The sequence below is a fragment of the Hippopotamus amphibius genome, chromosome 4 (genome assembly GCF_030028045.1).
Source record: "Hippopotamus amphibius kiboko isolate mHipAmp2 chromosome 4, mHipAmp2.hap2, whole genome shotgun sequence".
Taxonomy (NCBI): Eukaryota; Metazoa; Chordata; class Mammalia; order Artiodactyla; family Hippopotamidae; genus Hippopotamus; species Hippopotamus amphibius.
In genome coordinates, this window is record NC_080189.1 from 73,748,083 (window position 1) to 73,769,161 (window position 21,079).

Below are 21,079 nucleotides of genomic sequence, written 5' to 3' on the forward strand. Positions count from 1 at the left end.
GTGTGGAGCCAACGTGGAATCAGGGAGAGCAGAGCAGAGATGATAGTGGTGCAAAAAATGGACTGATATACCTGACTAAAGCAGCATAAGGAGAATTAAGAATAGATGGAGAAGAAACTAGGACAGGAGAGAGACCCAGGCTACTGCAAAATTTAAATTCAGGTAGAAAAGCAGTAGCCAGCACAAGAGCCTAAAGAATGGTTGGAAAATAAAAGGAAAGCTAAGGGTGTGTAGCATCATAGAAGCCAACTAAGAAAAGTATTACAAAAAAGAAGAGATCATTTACGTCAATTGCTGTGGAAACCAGATGAAATTAGAGATTTCTACTTTCAGCCAAGATAGGTTAATAAGGACAAGATTTACCTTCCTGCTTGACACACCTAAGCAACTGGACAAAGTATGTGAAACGGTTTTCTAACATTGGACATCAAGCATAACCAGACAGTGATCCCGGAGGAAGGGGAAACAAATGAGATGAATCTTATCATTGACCCAGTTTACTGTCAAGTTATAAGCCTCAGAGCTGGAAGGGGAAACCTAGGTAGAGCCCAGGAAGCCAAAGTAGGCAGAGTCTTCAGAGCAAAGAACTAGAGAGAAGAGAGCTGCTCAGAGAGAGAGAGAGTGTGTTCCAGAAATCTGCAGAGGTTCTCCCTTGGGTCTTCATCTGAGTACTAATCAGTGCATTTATTGAGAAAACTGACAAAGGCAAGGGAAAGGATGAGAAGGAAAATCCTTGGAGCTCACAAAGGGCCAGGAATAGTTCTTATTAAATCAACCAAAATGAGGGATCTCTAAATTCATGGGGAATTGACTCTTAAGAAAAGTATTAACTCAGAGGGGGAAAATTATTCTGACTAAACTTAGCTCTGAGCCCAACGAACAAAGCCCAAGAGCAAACATCAAAAGGAACAAACTGTTTACAAGTAATTTAAATGTGTTCCAGAACAAGGTTCAATAATATATATAAGAATTCAGAAATATCCAGTCAGTAAAATTTACAATACCTGGCATCTAATAAAAAATCTCCAGGCAAGTAAAACAGCAGGAAAATAGAACACAAAATGAAGGAAAAAAATCAATCAATAGAAATAGACCCAGAAATGACACACTTGGTAGAATTAGTAGGAACATTAAACAGTTATTATAACTATATTTTATATGTTCCCAAAGGAGAGGGGGAACCAAAAATCATTTGAACAAATAATGAAAAAAATTTCCCAAATTTGATGAAAATTGAAAATCCACAGATCTAAGAAGCTCAGTAAGTTCCAAGTGCAAGAAACACAAGGAACACTATGCCAAGGCACATCATAATAAAACTGCTTAAAAACAGTGATAAGGAGAAAAATTATAAAGCATCCAGAGAAAATCATCACAATTTGTATAAAGGAAAAAATAAGAAATATCGCAGAATTCTCATTAGAAAGAATGCAAATCAGAAAACAATAGAGCAATATCTTTGAAGTAATGAAAGGAAAAAAACTAAAATTAGAATGCTACCTGCAGAAGAATACCTTTCAAAAATGAAGGCAACATGCAAAATTTTGGGGTAAAAAAAGGCTAAAACAATTCATCACCTGTAGATGTAGTGCAGACTACAAGAAGTTAAAGGAAGTCCTTCAGGCAAAAGAAAAGTGGTACCAGATGGAAATCTGAATCTATACAAAGGAATGAAGAGTATCAAAAATAATAAACAAATGGGTTAATATCAAAATAATGTTTTTTAAATAATCTACTTTTTAAAGAAAAAAAGTATTATAGTGTGGGGTTTATAATTCAGGGAAAATGTATAAAAACAATAGCCAAAAGACTGGAAATGGAAGTATTCTATTTCAGGATTCTTAACTGGTATATTCTATTGTATTACTTGAACGTAGCCTGCGATGTTAATGGCAGTCAAAGTAGATTTCAGAGCAACAAATTACCGGGGATAAAAAGGTTATTTGAAAGTTATAAAAGGATCAATCTATCAAGAACTGAAAAAAGAAACAGATGAATTCACAATTATACTCACAGATTTTAATACCTTCTCTTAAATATTGGTGGAATAAGTAAATAAAAATTCAGGTAGGATATAGATGACTTTAATAACACTGTCAACCAACTTGAGAATGACCAAGCTGACAACTAACTAATAGACATTTATGGAAGAATCCACCTATCAACAGAAAAATACACATTCTTTTCAAATGTACCTGAAATATTTACCAAGATAGACCATAACACAAGCCTTGACAAACTTAAAAAAAATTCAAGTAATCCAAAGTATATTACCTGACCAAAATAGAATTAAATCAGAAATCTAGAATAGGACTTCCCTGATATTGCAGTGGTTAAGAATCCCTGAATTGAACATGGGTTCAGTCCCTGGTTCAGAAGATCCCACATGCCGTGGAAATTCAAAAGGATAAAATGGGTAAAACAACTTTTAAAAAAAAGAATGAAGTTGTAGGATTTATAATTTCTAATTCCAACTTTTAATATAAGGCTATAGTAATCAAAATAATGCACTATTGGAATAAAAGTAGACAAATACATCAATAGAGCAGAATAGAGTGTCAAGAAATAGACCCACACACATATGGTCAGCTGTTTAGACAAAAGTGCAGAAGTTCAATAGAGAATATATAATCTTTTTAAGAAATGATGCTGAAAGAATTACACATCTATTCAAAAGAATCATCCTCAATCCATACCTCAAAGCACAGATTTGAAAATTAACTATAAATGGAACGCAGACTTTACTGAAAAACCTAAAGTTAGAAAATTTTCATAAAATATAGTAGAAAATCTTTACAACTTTGAGTTAAGTGAAGATTTCCTAGCTACAAACACCAAAAGTACGATTCATAAAAGAAAAAAATTGATAAATTAGACTTCACCAAAATCAATAACATTGCTATTTGTGAAACCTTTTTTTTTTTGGCTGCACCACATGGCTTGTGGGATCTTAGTTCCCTGATCAGGGATCGAACCCAGGCCCCAGCAGTGAAAGTGCTGAGTCCCAGTCACTGAACCGCCAGGAAATTCCCTGTAAAACTCCTTAAGAAAGGAAAAGATAGGCCATAAACTGGAAGAAAATATTTGTAAGTTGCATATGTGATAAAGGACTGTGTCCAGAATATACAAAGAACCTCCAAAGCACAGTAATACCAACAAGCCAACTGAAAAATGGGTAAAAGATTTTAATAGGCATTTTGCAAAGAAGATGTGCATATGGGAAATGAGCACACAAAAAAGATGCCTAACATCATTAGGCATTAGAGAAATGCAAATTAAATCATAATTGAGATGTCATTATACACCTATTAGAATGATTAAATCCAAAAAGACTGTACCAAGTATTGATGATGATGTGGAGCATCTGGAACTCCACATTCTGCTGGTAGGAATAAGAAATAGTAATCCCACTTCAGAAAATCGTTTAGCATTTTCTTATAAAGGTAAACATACACCTACTATGATCCAGCCACTCCTTTTCTAGGTTTGTACTCAAGAGAAATGAAAGCATATGTCCACACAAAAGTCTTGTACGTGAGTGTTCATAGCAGCTTTATTTCTAATAGCCACAAACTTGGAATGACCCAAACTTAAGTCAACAGAAAAACTGTGGTATATCAATACAATGGAAAACTTACGGGGTAATGGATATGTTCATTATATTGACTGTGGTGATGATTTCATGGGTGTATAGTTATGTCTAAACTTATCAAACTGTACATTTTAAATATGTACAGCTTGTTGTATGAAAATTATAACACAATAAAACTCTAAAATATATCAGATTAAATGTTAAAATCTTTAAGAGATTTGTTTTTTAACTTTTTTAAACCCTTTCATGTCTCTACAAAATGCCTCTAATTTCATCTAATTTTATATCAAATTCTCTTAAAACATGCTATAACCTGTAACAGATAACACAGAGTCTTTCACAATTTTACCTAAATTTTTCACTTTTTTTAACCTTATTTCATTATATTCTTTTCTAATTTGATAACATAATTTACGTAATACCCTTTTTTTTTTCAATCTGTTTTATATTTTTAGAGGCAAAAGGGTAGATTATTCTACAGGAGCAAGATAGACCTCCTACATTTACTGGCTCTGTAATTTACTGGTGTTGTGTCCTGGGACATGCCAAGCCTTAGTTTCATTACAAAATGAGCTAATTTTGTAAAGAATTTGACAAAAAAGAAAATCTGTGTTTAGTGCTCCACAAAGAGTTGGAATGGAACTTTTAAAATTTCTGTATATTCTGTTGGACAGTGACCTAACTGAAAGGTAAGGCTCGTTATGATGATGATCTTCAGAAAAGTTCAGAAAAAAAGATAATAATCAAATTATTAAGTAACCCAATATAATTTTGGTTTAGCCATCCTGAAAATAGACTTTAAAGGCTTTAGAATTTTAAAAGTTCTTTTGCTCAAACAATAGAGTTTATGTTATAGTTGCCTGACTAAAATTAAAGCAAGAATTATAAACTATTTTATAGTCTTTTCTGGAGCCATTCTCTGGTTATTGGCTTCATAAATGTCATTACTTCAAGAGTGAATGCCATGAGGAAGTTTTAACATATGAAATGCGTAGTAGCTCGCTGTCTACTTTCCTATTCAAAATAATTACCACAAAATTATTAGCAAGTTTTTTTAAGTTTCTGAAATAAATCCCCTACATATTCCAGACAAGAGCAAGGAGAGTTCACTATTGTGTTATTTATCATCTGATCATGGTTACCACTACCTCCCCATAGCACCCTCCATGGATCCCAGAAAAGACTGGCAGATACCAGAGCTACTGGCAATACTTTTTCTCTGTATAAGACCTGGGATTTTGTGTAACATTATCCTTCCTTTCATAATGATATCAGCAACAGCTAACATTTATTGGGTACTTACTGTTTGCAAATACTGAGTTAAGCTTAATTCTAAAAACAGTCCTCTACTCAGCCATAAAAAAGGATATGATGTCATTTGCAGTAACATGGATGGACCTGGAGATTATTTTACTAAGTGAAGTAAATCAGTCAGAGAAAGACAAATATCATATGATATCATTTATATGTGAAATCTAAAAGAATGATACAAATGAATTTATTTACAAAATAGAAACAGATTTACAGAGTTACCAAAAAACACAATTACAAAGGGGAAAGGTGGGAGAGGGATAAATTAGGAGTTTGGGATTAACATATACTCACTACTACACATAAAATAGATAATCAATAAAGACCTACTGCAGAGCACAGGGAACTCTGCTCAATACTCTGTAATAACCTATATGGGAAAAGAATCTGAAAAAGAATGGGTATGTGCATAACTGAATCACTTTGCTGTACACCTGAGACTAACACACTATTGTAAAACAACTATCCTCCAATAAAAAAAAACAAAAAAACAAAAAAAACAATCCTATAGGGTAGTAACTGATACCTTCCTTGAAAAGATAAGGAAAATGAGGCTTGGTGATTGTAAGTAACATGCTCAGATATTGCAGCATTTAACTTATAAATGGGAGCCCCAAAACAAGTTTTTAACCAAGATATTAGAAAAAATGTTTCTATAAATACATCATGAAACTAGAAAACTTTTGAGCTTAAAATACTAGGAAAATGTTTACCTCTGTCTCTGCTTAGTTCCTATCTAAATTTTGTCCTATGCTAGAGCATGATATTCAATCCAGTTTAACAGGTGTAAAGGGAAATATGCCTGTCATTTCTTCTGAGTCTTAGCTCTCAGAACATGTGGGTTAATTTGTACTTTTTTTAGTGATAGTGACTGAGTGAAATGCAAAAAGGTGATAAGTTGTACAAATAGTCACTTTTGTGTAAAATTTATTTTGTTTTAAGATCATTATCAGTAATATGGACAGTAAAATTTTTCTAAGAAAAATTCTGCTTTCTACTCTGTTACCTATTATATTTGATATTTTACATTATAGATCTATTCAAGATTGGCTAACTTCTCTAGGTTCCATTATGCTCTCAAACTGGGGTTATAACCAAGGTATTTTATTTATAGACAAGTCTTCCTGATGTTTCTCTATTAAAAATCTTCAAATTAAACAACTCTGAATGGCCTTCTGTGGTTCTGGGGACATTGGCTTCTGTTCTAAATGGAACTGTTCATCCAGTATTTTCCATCATCTTTGCAAAAATTGTAACTGTAAGTAAAGCTAATTTGCTAATATTTTTAACAATTTTAAACAAAGTGTAACCTGAGAGAACAGACCTAGTGCACTTTGACCCAGCAAGGGGAAAATTGGGATGTATAATGGGTCGCCTCTAGTGTGGGATCCATGATAGGAAGGTTAACTAATGTTCTCAGGGGATAAGCCAGTCTCTATTGTGAAGTGTTTGGCTGGACCTTGTTGACTGGGCAATCAGTAAAGAAATTGCTTTGTTTTCTAATTCTGACTCCAGTGCTGTATCAGCATTCCAAAGCACTGAAGTAATAAAAGAGACAAATACCACTACTCTTTCTTTCAACTAGTCTGAACAATGGCCATTTTTTATTGCCAGCTAGCTCATAGAGAGGAAATAATGAGAGTTTGGGATTGTGCTGGGGAACCCAAGAGAGCTGATGAATTCAAGGATCTTATTAGAGCCACTTTAAGTCTTCAGTCTCTTGGACTGTTGTTACATTGTGTCAACATAGATGTCAATATATGTATAATTACTAATTTTAGGCACAATTTCTAGGGACAGGTATAAAGATCTCATGTGGCAGGTAGTACTCTGAATAGAGGAATATTAAGAAACCAGAGTTATTAGAGTTATTAGAAATAATAATTCAATTAGAAAACTAATTTCATTTCTTTGAAAATATACAATGATGTTAATAGCAGATAGAAGACTCATTTGTCTGATCCCGTATTTACATAGCTTAAGTGAGAGAATTAACAGTGAATTATATTTTTTATCGAAGTAGCGAGCTCTTTTATTTTATGTAATGAATGTAGAGGATAGAATAATGGTGCATTTTTCCCCCAGAAATGTGTGGAAATTATTATGTTGAAATTCATTTTTTAAATCCTGATGAATAGATCTTTTAGCTTTCTCTTTCTTTTATAATATATTCTCCTCCAATCACCTGATTAAAAAAATCTGTTCCTTTTCAGATGTTTGAAAATGATGATAAAACCACACTAAAGCATGATGCGGAAATTTATTCCATGATATTTGTAATTTTGGGTATTATTTGCTTTGTCAGTTATTTCATTCAGGTAAGCTTTTAATGAATTAAACAAATATGTATGTGATTGTTTTATGTCATCCTACTAGAGTTAAAAATAGTAACTAAATATAACTAAAAAAATACAAGTAAGTAAATATAGTAACTAAATGTTCCAAAGAAATAGAAAAGACAGTTAAGAATAAATGTAGATTTTTTTGTTTGTTTCTTTTCCAGGGATTATTTTATGGCAGAGCAGGGGAAATTATAACCATGAGATTAAGACACTTGGCATTTAAAGCCATGCTGTATCAGGTCAGTGTTTAGTTGGTATTCTTCTTATTGTATTTAAAATATTTTTGAATATTCTAGCTTTTAGTTTTTCTTCACATCAATTTCTTGACATAACTTTTCCTTTGATCATTTAAAAGCATCTTTTTTGTATCCCAAGCAGCGTCTGACATCAGAATTCATGTAGTGTATTTTTCTAACAGAAGCAAGTCCAAAATTGTTATGTTTAAAAATGCAACTCATAGAAAACAAGATTTAGAGCCCAGTGATTGTTCCATGCATTTATCTTGACAAATCTCTTTTAATGTATAATATAGTGTTCTAGAATCAGAATGGAGGGCTAAATTAAAACGGAGAAGGGGTGTTAAGAACTACAATATCTTTAGGAACATGTTTAAAAAGGAGTTAATTTCTATAGTTCTCACCCGTATTAAGAGCTTAAGTTTTTTCACTGCTGACTTCTTAAGGAAGTCACTGCCATTCTCTGAATTCGGATAACATCAGTCTAGCTGGCAGGTCGACTTGCCACACACAGATGATCATTCACACCTGTGAAATAACTAAAACTAGGTGGATCAAATAGTAATCTTGAAAAGTGAGTCTTGGGGGCAAATGGCAGGAATGTCTCAGATTGGCACCTCTAAAATTCTTTCAGGAGGCTGAGGTGTATTGGGTTACCCTGAAAGCCAGTAATCAGTTGAAGCCCTTTGCCACACTTTCTGTCGCCAAAGCTCACCGTGTAGGAACAAATAGCTTCCTGCCAGGGTCATTTCTTTTCAAAAGTAGAGTTACTGTCACTCCAGTCGAGTCGTCAAAACCAGTTTTTACATCTTGTGACTTTTGGCAGTACTGCTCAAAGGAGTGCTGAGTAACAAAACTCCTCCGCCTTTGTGTGCTCTTAGGGGACCACAAAATACAAAATGAAGTGAGTGGGAGGTTTCCTATAGCAACTTGTTGCTCTGAAGCAGATGGTGCCTAACATCCTCTCTCAAAAATGTCCTGTCAGAAACAATTGGAGACACTCTTTAATCCAGAAAAACAAAAATCTACTTGAGGGATCATAAAATGATTTAATGACTGCACAGCTTGTCTCACTCACATTAAGCTTGTACTTTTTTTTATTTATGAACAATTTATATCTTTACCTCAAATCTTTGATGAAATTAGATGGGATTTTAATTAACTAATACTATATTTCACACTTGTTGACAATTTCTGTTCATTTTTGTTTTGCTTTGTGCATTTATGTTTTTCTACATTCAAGGACATTTATTTTCAATTTCCAGGAACTTTTGAAAATGTTCCCTGAATGTCTGAATATCTTAAATAAAAGAGTGTAAACTTTAACTTTTCCAATCATTACTTTGAACTTTCTAGAGGTTTACAGGCTTTTGGTGGAGGAGTCCCAAGGCCACAAGCCAGTTAAACCGGTGGATATTGTTAATCCATTATCTTGATGGCTGATACCGGACATTAATCCTCTGCCTAGCATTAGCCCTGTGAACACCAGGACAGTGACATTCTTAGATAAAGTAGCTTCTACCCATAAAAATACACCAATATGTAAGCCATAAACTCTCCTTCTTCAGAACACATAAAAAGACACACGGACAGAAACTCTCTGCTATTCAGCAAATGTTATTAAATTCTCCCATAAACTCAACTGAGCCCATTTCAGCTTACCATTTGTTTTCTCTCTTCATTATTCAGCATTCTTTTTGCTCATTTGCTTTTTTAAACTGGAAGAAAATAGAAGAGTAATGTATTTGGCCTTTTCTTCATAAATGTCTTACAAATTTCACTTTTGTCTGTAGTAACAGAAGTTCCTAAAGTACAGTTTTGCCAACTCCTATTACCTGTTTTTTATTTTTTCCTAAGATAAGATTTTTTAAGTCTTAGAAAGCATGCTGAGACTTGCAGTGCTTTTTATAACCATTTTGAAACCTCAGATGAAGTAGAGGTATTTATGGAATCAGGTGTGGTCTTTTTGTAGGTATAAAATCTTTATTTTATTTGATTACTTGAGATCCTTCCAGTTGAAAAGAATGTTCTAATTGTTGCTGACTTTAGTGTTTATAAATAATCTGTTGCTTATTGTGTTTAAAGCTAAATTTATATACCTTAATGATAAAAATTGACCGATAGATCTATTAGGTTTTTTAAAAGATATGAAGTTTTATTTTTGCCTATTTCTCTCTAAATTGGATTGGCTAGGGTTTCTGTGGAGGGTCTCTAAATCGTAAGATGATGGCATTAGTGGAGATCACTAAGAAATCTCAAAAAGCTACTTCCAAAAGGATTAGAGGTAACAAATCCTGAAGCAGGAAAAACATCATTAAACTCAACTGTAATGCTTCAGTTAGATGGGAGGCAGAACAGGATAGTTGATTAAAAACTCTGGCATCTGGTTGCCTAGGTTTAAATCCTGGCCTCAGTTCTTTCCAGCTGTGTGGCCTTGGGCAAGTTACTTAATCTTTCAGTACCTGTTTCTTCATTTATAAAATATGGATCTATAGTATCAATCATATTATCATAATATCTATCTCATAGATTTGTGATGATTAAATGAGAAAAGACATACCAAGCACTTATAATAGTGCTACTGTAATGATTTATTTCTGGTAGAGATATTGGGAGGAAAAAAAGGGATTTACTAGTATCAGAAAACCTGATAGCCTAACTTATAATCATTTTACCATCAGGAAGAGAAGCAAGCTAATTTTTACTCAATACCAGCTGTGTTCCAGAAACTCTGCTAAGTATTTTAGCATATAATGCCTATGCTGGAAAATAATCCCTAGAGTGCACAGTTGTTGACTTGTTGAAAAGTAATTTTGGATATCTTGCGGATTGAACATCAGATAAGGACTAAGATTAGTCATATATGTATCCTTTGCCTTACATATTATAGCAATATACTACAGAATCAGGAATGTAATATTAAATAATAAATTATTTTTCTATATTTTACTTTATGTCGTATCTAAAAATTCTTTGTGTATTCCATGTCATGTTGAAATATAGAAATAATTATGCAATGTAATATATATATATTTTTTCTTTTTAGTATACAATAAAAAACAGGTAATGTCTTCTAGATCAAGAGTTACTATCAAGCTGTAGTTATTATCATTGCTGATGTGTGATCACAATATGTTAGGCTCTTGACTGGGGTTGTGTTCTCAAAGTGGCTACTGTGTAGTGTAGACCATGATCTCTATAAGATGCCCTTTGGGTGTCTAGGACCCTAAACTCTTTGGGACACCTTCCCAATCCAGGGGTTTACAGAGTAGTGATGTCACGCCAGGGTTGTAATCCCCCTGGCCTCTGCCATATTCGTCCACAGGATCTTTCTTCTCACACAACAGCATGATTAATGCAGTTTTCTATCTGTCCTGCTTTTGTTTCCTTTGTTGGCAAAAATGTGTAACCTGGGCATCAGGGCTCTGGCTGGGTTGTAGTAAGCCAACAGTTCTTTTGCTCTTCACTCATTAAAACATTTTTTAGAAACAGTCTCCATATAGTTTTAATCCACAAGAGATGTAAGTGGTTTGAGTGCATGGGAGGAAACATTCAATAGCTAATAAAAGGAAATCAGCATTCCTCAAGTTGAGAAGTGCTAAGAAGCATATTGCTATTTGCTGTTGAATATGGAATTGGTTATGACATTATGCTTTTATTGCATGTATTTTTAACCTGTCTCCTTCTTCAAATTGCATGCTTTTTGGCTGCAGGGGTTTTACAGTAGACTTTTTGCCTCTTTAGCCTTTCACAATGCCCAGTACTTATAAAATCTAGTGGGGAATATGAAGTGTCAGGGAAAATCTTACCTTTCTAGGTCCTGAAGAGAAGGAGACAGACATTTTCTATCATTTATAAGTTTAGACAGAAAGTTTTGGAAATATTTCTAAATTGTGTTGTGCATTACCTTACTTTTTAAGTAAAACCTGCTCTCCACAAATTACTTGTAGAGTAAAATTACAAATTATGTGATGGTTGAAAATGACCATTTTAAACATTGATTATTATACGATATTGCAGCATGGTAATGCGTCCAAGCTGTTGTGCTTAAGTTCTTCAGTTTATATCTAAATACAGATCTTTGTGAAGTAAGAAACAAAATTATTTGAGCCATAGTTTTTATAAGAATTAAGTGCCTGTGAGTAAGGAGGCAGGCAAATGCCAAGTTAATATAGCAAAATCACAAGTCAGAGAATCTTTTTGATAACCATATGTTAATTCCCTTTTTTTCTCTAGGATATTTCCTGGTTTGATGATAAGGAAAACAGCACAGGAGCCTTGACAACAATATTAGCCATAGATATAGCACAAATTCAAGGAGTATGTATATTGCTTTTATTTTTAAATGGTGTATGTATGTGGTATGCATGTGTGCATGTACACACACGTGTCTATGCATATACGTGAGCTATGCTGAGATGACCCACATCATTAAGGCGACCAGGTAAGTCTCAGGGCTAAGAGGGAGCTCTTGATGAAAGATACAAGGAAGCCTTTCAGTTCTGAACATTTTTAACCAAAAATAAAGGAGATCTAGTACATGTAATAGGATAACCAGAGGACTAAAGAAGATACCAAGAATGAGTTAGAGAAAGAGCTCAGAATTAAATAGTAAGATAAGAAAAAGTAATAAAATGAAAACACACACACATAACTTAGAAGTTTTAATAAAAGAAGAAAGTTTAGTTTTTCCCTCCCCCCAGAAAATAAAATCTTATTTAACATAATATATAACAAGTTAAATTCATGTGTATCTGGAAATAGTTTTGTGCTAGTTGTTATACAGATCAAGTTAAAGAGATATGTGTGATCATGACTGGTCACAATCTGTGTAAATAAAATTCATGTTTATGTACCATATTCAAAATCAATGACAGAATGACCAGCATAATGTATTTCAAAGTGATGCTTAAATATGAATGGGGAGTAGAGTAGTATGGAAGAGATAAGAGTAATTTATTAGTTTTCTTCCAATTATCTTCATAAAATTAACCTTTATATTACAAGTGAGATTTCAACTATGATTGAGAAAAGGAATGCAAAACAAGATTTCCCGCTTTTAAGTGAGATACAGTTTTGATCTCTTTGTTAAAATAAGAACTCTAGCAGAGTTATAGACTTTCCTTTTTCTCTATCATCATGTGGGAAAAAAGGAAAGTCAATGATGCACCTCTGAATGACAGAAAAATCTTAAAAGTATTTTTTTTTGTTTAGAAATACTGAAATGTTGATTATAGCACTGCTACCATAGCAACAAATTATCAATTAAAATGGCTCTTCAAAATTATATTTTCTTTTGGAAGCTATTTCCACAGGACATTGCCACTATTCTAATTTTTGTAACTTTTGCAAGACCTCTTTGTTCAATGTATACATACAAAGATAGATTTACGAGGGTGAGTCAAAAATTATCTGCACTCTGGCTGTAGAATTTACTTTAATTAACTTTTGGAAAAGACAAAGACATCATTTTTCCACATAATCCCCTTGCTTTTCAATATACTGTCCATCTGTCAACAAGCTTTCATATTCGCTCATTAAAAAATGTTTTAGGCTGAGCTGTGAGCCACAAATGCACCACTGTCTTCACTTCTTCATCAAAAGTGAATCTTCATCCTCGTAGGACTACATTCAGGGGACCAAACGGGTGAAAGTCAATGGAACAAGATTATTTCATAGGCAGAGCCATGGCTGATTTGCAAATGATTTTCCGCATAATTCACTGCCATTCGTCTATTTGACAGAATCAGTTCACATGCACCCTTAATGTCATCAGCCATGGACGGGCGTCCAGCTCCTTCTTGATGGCTAACACTAGTGCAACCTTCCTTGAACTTCTCTATCCATTCATACACACTTCTTCGCGACAAAACACTTTCTTCATACTGCACACAAAGTCTTCGATAAATAACGGCACCAGGTACACCCTCAGACCACAAAAAAACGAATCACTGCACGCTGCTCTTCTTTCGTGCAAATTACAAGTGGGGGATCCATTTTTGCTCGCACCGCACTTACAAATGAACTGATGTAACATGTTCACACCTGCACAGCAATGACTGGGGAGACTGTAGCCTTGAACGGAAAGCGCTAATAAGACAGGGCAGCCAACAGAAGTTTTAATATAACCAGAGTGAGGATAATTTTTGACTCACACTCATATATTACTAGAGAATAGAACAGGTTGGTTACATTTTTGGATGTTCACATGCTTCTGTATTGGTTTGGAAAACTAATTTTATGATGTAGAAAGAGCTCAGGAGGAAGGAGGGTATCATCTTCATCTCTTCCTGAAACTCTTTTTGATAATTTTTAAAGCAAGTCTCTAAATTTCATTAGATAGCATTTAAATTTTAAAGTAAGGCCGAGGAGCTGGATTTTACTGGTTTAAGTGGGGAAAAAAGTAATGGATAAAATTTCCCTTAATAGTTAAGTAATGAGCATAGCATTAATCTTCCACAGCACAATAGAGTTAGATAAATGACGTCAGTGTTTAGAAATTCAAGGGTTCACTACTTTTGGCAGAAATATCAATCCCTATAATTACATTTGAATCCCCATTCTACAAAACTTGTTTTTTTTTCCTTTACTGTGTGAATGTTTTTCTCTTACTACCTATCATCATTCAGATCTTTTAAGAATCTAGTGAAATAGGTATTCTTACTAGAAGCTATATTTTATATGTGAGACATCTCTTTTAGTATTTACTTTGACAAAAAGAACAAATTAGTACTAAAGACCAACATTACTCTCCTAATATCCATTAGTTGTTTCTAATAGATAATGTTGTCTCTTATCGAGAGAAATTAATGAGAATATTTGTCAATGTGATTCCTTATAAGCATTTGACTAATACTATTTGATCATTTGAAAATTTCCTGTTGCAGTTAGTAAATGTTGGTCTCATGATAACTTCTGGGCAAGTCAAATAAGTCTCATTAAATAAGAAGTAGTAGCTAAAGACTAGATGGCTGGAATATTGATGTCACATTTGAAGTTGCAGAATTTGAAAAACAAAGCAACCAAAGAAGGAATCCAAGAATGAGACAGTGTCTACTAGCATACAATTCACATAAACCCTTGCTTTGCCATATATAGGTAGATTCATATCTCACTTGAATGGATTCTCTTTCTATCGAAGGAAGATTATTTACTAATCCTATTTGTCCACTATTTCTTTTCTCACAAAGACACACAACACTAGAGATGAATCAGGAAACAATAGTTTGGGGTCATATTTCCTATCACATCAACTTAAATAAGATACTTCCATCTCAGTTTCTTCATCATGTAATTTCAGTTACATATTATTTTATCAAATGAATTAGGGTGAATGTTCATAAACTAGCCCCTTAATAACAATAAATATTATTTTGAAATCTTACTAATCACCAAAAATATAAACTCCTGGCCATTTTTAGATGTTCTGATACTTTGAGTCATGAGAAAAAAACATGTTAGTGAAATAAGATTATAGGACAATATGATTCCTGAAATAGTTGATTGAATACAACCAATTTAACTGGTATTGTTTCAGCCCAAGGTGATGGCTTACCACCAGTATGTCTGTCAACAGACTATTTTCTGTGTAACATGTAGTTTTATTAAAGGTATAAAGCCATTTAAAATTATTTGGGAGACTGAATTTCACAAAATTACAAGGTATTATTTTTGTATATTTTAGCAACCCCTTTTCATCAGCCAGAAGTCTTACCTCACTTTTGTCCACAAGAAAGTGTGATTGATGCCACAATGTACACTTGATATACCACTGACAGACACAATGTTAGTTCCAAGAATTCTCCTCACCAGAACTATAGTTACATTGCCCCAAGAAATAAAAATTTCTTTTATTAATTCCAAGAGCCCAATGAATTGATTAGATAGAGGTAGGATATTATTACCTGGACAATGGTAACCTCACTTTCTGATTTAACTTTTTGACATGGAAAGTGTATAAAACAGCTGAACATTGCTTATAATTCAAACAGCGTGAGTAGTCACTGAAATCACTTTACCACAGTATAAGGTTGGCATATAATTGCTGTTTTGCATTACAATTTTAGGTTGAATTCACTGAGACATTATCAAGTCTCCAGCAAAAGCTAATATCCAAAACCACTGTGGTTAAAGGTATTTCTTCTTATAAAGAAAAATTTCAATCTCAGCCCTGAACTCAAAATTTTGCAGTGAAAGTTTACCACTGCTAAGCCCTCAAACTGTTGTCTAGGAAGACAAGTCAAGAAATTCAGCTTCGACTTTTGACAAAAAAAATAAATAAAGATAGTAAAGTCTATAGGAGCAAATGAACTTCACCACTGAACATACTGATCCAATAATGTGTGATAAATTCATTTATTTTCCACAAAATACTTGCTAACAAATAATATAATGAATAACAATAGGCCTTAAACACCTTACATTTTCACCAACTTTGTGAATTTGTTCAATTAAGCCTTTTTTTTTTCCTCTACAAATATTTTTGCCACCATCACTTGTAATACATCTTAGCAGATTACACTTCAGGTTATACTCATGTAGTTTTTTTTCTCAACTTCTTTGAAAATATTTTCACCTGTAGTTGTTCCAGACTATTCACAGCAGCTAATTTTTCAGTCACTTCAAACTCAACATCGACTCCTCAAAAGAAATTCATCAATTGAGCACTATTAGTAACATATGTCAGCCCATTAAGAGCCAGGGAAAACTACTCAAAGTGACATACCTTGGTTTTCAAATGACAATTGATATTGCTTTCATTTTTCTCAACATTTTGAACAATTGTTCTCATCAAAATGCTAATCATCTGGTATAAGTTTATCCTCTCTGAATATATTTCTTCCACTGTTGCAATCAAACGATGTAATTAACTCACTATCTGTGAGTGACTTTCTTTGCTTAGCTAAAAAATGAGCCACTCAGAAACTTATTTTAGATTCAGCCTCATTTTCTTTTTTTAGTTCTATGAAGAAATTCTGCTAAGATGTGTCATTCCATTTTAAAGTTTTCTAATTTTTATGAATGCTACTTTCCTGTGAATTAGGAATTTTGTGAAGAGTGCTTAGTCTGCTAATGTTGACCTGTTTTGTATATTTTTAGGACTATATAGTGTCATGGCATGATAAACACAACACTGTGGCATCTAGTTAGAACACAAAGTGATCCACGGTCCATTGTGCCTTAGAAGCAGGACATCTAAAGTCCACTTGTTTTTTCCTTTCTTGTCTTTAGATGATGAACATACAATGGTAATTTTTAAAACTAGGATAAAATATCACAGTACAGCAACACACGTGGCACTCAAAATGCTGCCAAATTACAATCTCATCACACTGGGCAGCAGTATAAAGTGAGGAGAGTGGCACATATGGTTTCTCTAGCAACCCCTCAACTCCATCATTATAGTCCTAAGACAGCCATAGACAAAAGGTAAACAAAGGGGCATGGATGTGTTCCAATAAAACTTTATTTATGGACACTGACATTTGAATTTGTAGAATTTTGATGTGGGTGTTTTTCATTTATCTTCCTTATCTCTTAACTTTTTGAATGTATGTTATACAATGATAATAACTTTTAATGTCATTGTCTGCTAAATCTAACATATGTGTCAGTTCTGGGTCAATTTAAAATGATTGATTTTTATGCTCATTATGGGTCCTTTTTTGCTGCTTTTTGGCACACCTGGTAATTTTTTACTAGATGCCACACATTGTGAATTTAACATTTTGGGGCACTGAATATTTTTGTATTTCTAGAAATATTCTTATTTTGTTCTGGAAAGCAGTTAAGTTACCTGGGAACTGTTTGATCTTTGGGGGGGGTCTCGATTTTAAGATTTATCAAGGACTGGAGCCAATTACTGAGGCAAGACCCTTCAACATACTCTACCCAATGCCCAGTGAATCATGAGGTTATCCAGTCAGGCTGGTATGACCAAGCACAATTTCTAGCCCTCACACATGCATTGTTCAGTTGAATACACATGGAGGACCCTCTTCAGATATCCAGGTTTCTTTTTCTGTATACCTCTCTCCTTTTCAGTGTTCTGTGCTGCAAACTCTAGCTTTCTTGGACTCTCCAGACTCTCAGCTTTGTCTACTCCACTTAGGGAGTCTGTTGGGCTCTGTCTCAGTTTACCTGTCCTGTTCTGCAGCCTGGAAGCTCCTTTAAGGGGTAAGCTGGAGTCAACATAGGGCTCACCTTATTTGTTTCCCATTTCTACCCTTGGTTGCCTTAGGTCTAGTATCTTGAAAACTATTGGTTCACACATTTTGTCTATTTTTTATCTGTTTCAGATGGGAGGACAAATCCATTCCCTCTCTTCATGTTAGCCAGAAGCAGAAATCCTGCCATGTAGAATTTTATTTCTACAATTGCATACTGAGCTTCTTTCCATTTATTTTCTTATGGTAGCCATTCCTCTGGAACTTTCTTATCAAAGTTGTATTCCCCACATTTAGCATAGTACCTTGGACATAATAGATACTCCATAAATAAATGTTATCTGCAGAACTATTTAATTATGACTTTCTGCTCTTAATTTCCAAGGAAAAATTCTGTCTTCATGCATGGTGAGAAAGAATCTAAAGAATTTTAATTAAATTTCCTCTGATTCCAGTTCTAAATTCTTTCCAGAGCTACACTATTTCTCTAGGTCTTTAAGGCAATTTTTAAATTTTCCTTTAGTTCTTATAGTATTTTTCCAAGGCCAAATGTCTGTTGTTTTCTATTAATTCTTCCTAGAATAGGAAAGATATATTCAGATCCTTCTTATCCCACTACCATCACCAAAAGTCAGGGTTTGTGGCCTGTCCATGGCTGCGTTGACTGAATATTTCAATGTTTCCAGTAGCTTAAACTAAAATGCCATTTAGAAAGGTATATGATACTACCAACTGTAAAATAGTCAGTGGGAAGTTGTTGTATAACAAAGGGAGTCCAACTCGAGGATGGAAGATGCCTTTGAGGACTGGGGCGGGGAGGGTGGGGGGGGCTTGGGGGGGGTGTCAAGGAAGGGAGGGAAGATGGGGATATGTGTATAAAAACGGATGATTGAACCTGGTGTACCCCCCAAAAAAATAAATAAATAAATAAATAAATAGAAAGGTATATGATATTATTTTCAAGAAGCAGATTAGTACGAGTGGCTAACTCAAGCTTATTGAATAAGTAAGGATATGCAGGTGCAAGTCACTATAGAAAGTTCTTATGTCCCAAACAAAAAGCTCAAATACAAGACTGTGCCATCAAAAATTTGGCAAGGCTTTTGCACAGCGAAAGAAACCATAAACAAGACAAGAAGACAACCCTCAGAATGGGAGAAAATACTTGCCAACGAAGCAACTGACAAAGGATTCATCTCCAAAATATACAAGTAGCTCGTGCAGCTTAATACCAAAAAAGCAAATGACCCAATCCACAAATGGGCAGAAGACCTAAATAGACATTTCTCCAAAGAAGACATACAGATGGCCAACAAACACATGAAAAGATGCTCAACATCACTAATCATTAGAGAAATGCAAGTCAAAGCCACAATGGAGAGGGTGTGGAGAAAAGGGAACTCTCCTGCTCTGTTGGTGGGAATGTAAGTTGGTGCAACCACTATGGAAAACAGTTTGGAGGTTCCTTAAAAAACTAAAAATAGAACTACCATATGATCCAGTAATCCCACTCCTGGTCATATACCCAGAGAAAACCATAATCCAAAAAGAAACATGTACCATAATGTTCATTGCAGGACTATTTACAATAGCCAGGACATGGAAGCAACCTAAATGCCCACCAACAGATGAATGGATAAAGAAGATGTGGCACATATGTACAATGGAATATTACTCAGCTATAAAAAGGACTGAAATGGAGCTATATGTAATGAGGTGGATAGACCTCGAGTCTGTCATACAAAGCGAAGTAAGCCAGAAAGAAAAACAAATATTGTATGCTAACTCATATATGCGGAATCTAAAACTAAAAAAAAATGGTACTGATGAACCCAGTGACAGAACAAGAATAAGGATGCAGATGGAGAATGGACTGGAGGACATGGGGTTGGGGGGACGGGGGGCAAAGGGGAAGCTGGGACGAAGTGAGAGAGTAGCATAGACATATACATACTACCAACTGTAAAGTAGCTAGTGGGAAGTTGCTGTATAACAAAGGGAGATCAACTCAATGATGGGTGATGCCTTGGAGGGCCAGGACGGGGAGGGTGGGGGGAAGTCGCAGGAGGGAGGGAATATGGGGATATGTGTATAGATACAGCTGATCCACTTTGGTGTACCTCAAAAGCTGGTACAAGAGTGTAAAGCAATTATATTCCAATAAAGAGCTTAAAAAAAATTTGGCAAGTTTACATTTGGATGTTTTTAGGCATGAGATTGGTATGCATAGTCCTTATACTAATTTCAGGTGACTCTCAAATGTTCATCTAGTGTGACTCTGATAAGTACCTCTACCTCTTTTTCCAACACACTGCGTAATTTTATACACAAAAACTACAATCCTCAGAATGCTTTCTGTCTTTACTTTTCCTGTTTTCTACTTCTTACTTCATTTTCTTTTGATTTACCATCAAGAGTTGTAATTTTTAAAGTAAATAGGATAAAAACAGAGGAAGACAGAAGAAAGGAACTTTATTATGGCCACCTAATAAGAAATACTCAAACAGAAAAGAATAACTGTCCACTGGTTGTGTTTTACACTTTTGTTAATATAAAAATAGTGCCAAGAACTGAGATCTGAAAAAGGAAGTCATTGATTTAAAAAAAAAGAAACTACAAAGTAGAAATTAGTGAATGTGTAGAGGCCTACAAAACATAGCTATCAAGTAGCTGATGGCAAGTAATTTCTTAGTAATATTTAGATAAATTTTATATTAAAAGAACAGTAAATATCTTATTCTTAACAAAACTTGATTGCAATTTTTTAAAATGCTTCTATTTTTTTAAGCTCTTTATTGGAATATAATTGAAAATGCTTCTATTTTATAGCAAAAATATATATATATATTTATGTGGCTGTAGGAACATTCCATAGTTAATTTGATATGAGGTGGGACCTTCAACAGTATAAATGCTTAAGTTCCACAGCCCCTTCATCCAGCTCCCTGATCTGAAACTCATGGTGGGGGTGGGAGGAGAAGAGCAAGCACAGTATATTAATTTGCTAGGGCTGCCATAACAAAGTACCACAAACTGAATGGCTTAAACAGCAGTAATTTATTTCCTCATGGTTCTAGAGGTTAGAAGTCCAAGATCAAGGTGTTGGCATGGTTGGTTTCATTCTGAGTCCTCTCATCTTGACTTACAGTTTTCTTCTTGTGTCCTCACATGGTCTTTTCTCTGTATGAGCATGTCTGCACCCAAATTTCCTTTTCTTAGAAAGGACAGCAGTCATTGGAGTAGGGCTCACCCTCAAAACCTCATTGTAACCTAATTACCTCTTTAAAGACCTTATCTCCAAATACAGTCACATTCTGAGGAACTGGGAGTCAGGATCTCAACATATGAATTTTGGTAGGGATTGTAGGACAATTCAGTCCATAATATACAGCAGCATCCTTAAATTCTCAAGAGACAGAGTGTAAGTCAGCA

General features: G+C 34.3%; 1 protein-coding gene across 1 annotated transcript in view; it reads left to right on the forward strand.

The window, feature by feature from the left end:
- ABCB5 (ATP binding cassette subfamily B member 5) overlaps nucleotides 1–21,079 on the forward strand; it is a 125,683-nt gene that overhangs the window by 74,474 nt on the left and 30,130 nt on the right. Inside the window, 4 exon segments of the mRNA XM_057732579.1 lie at nucleotides 6,018–6,161; nucleotides 7,117–7,221; nucleotides 7,407–7,484; nucleotides 11,718–11,801. Coding sequence (XP_057588562.1) covers nucleotides 6,018–6,161; nucleotides 7,117–7,221; nucleotides 7,407–7,484; nucleotides 11,718–11,801 — 411 coding nt within the window.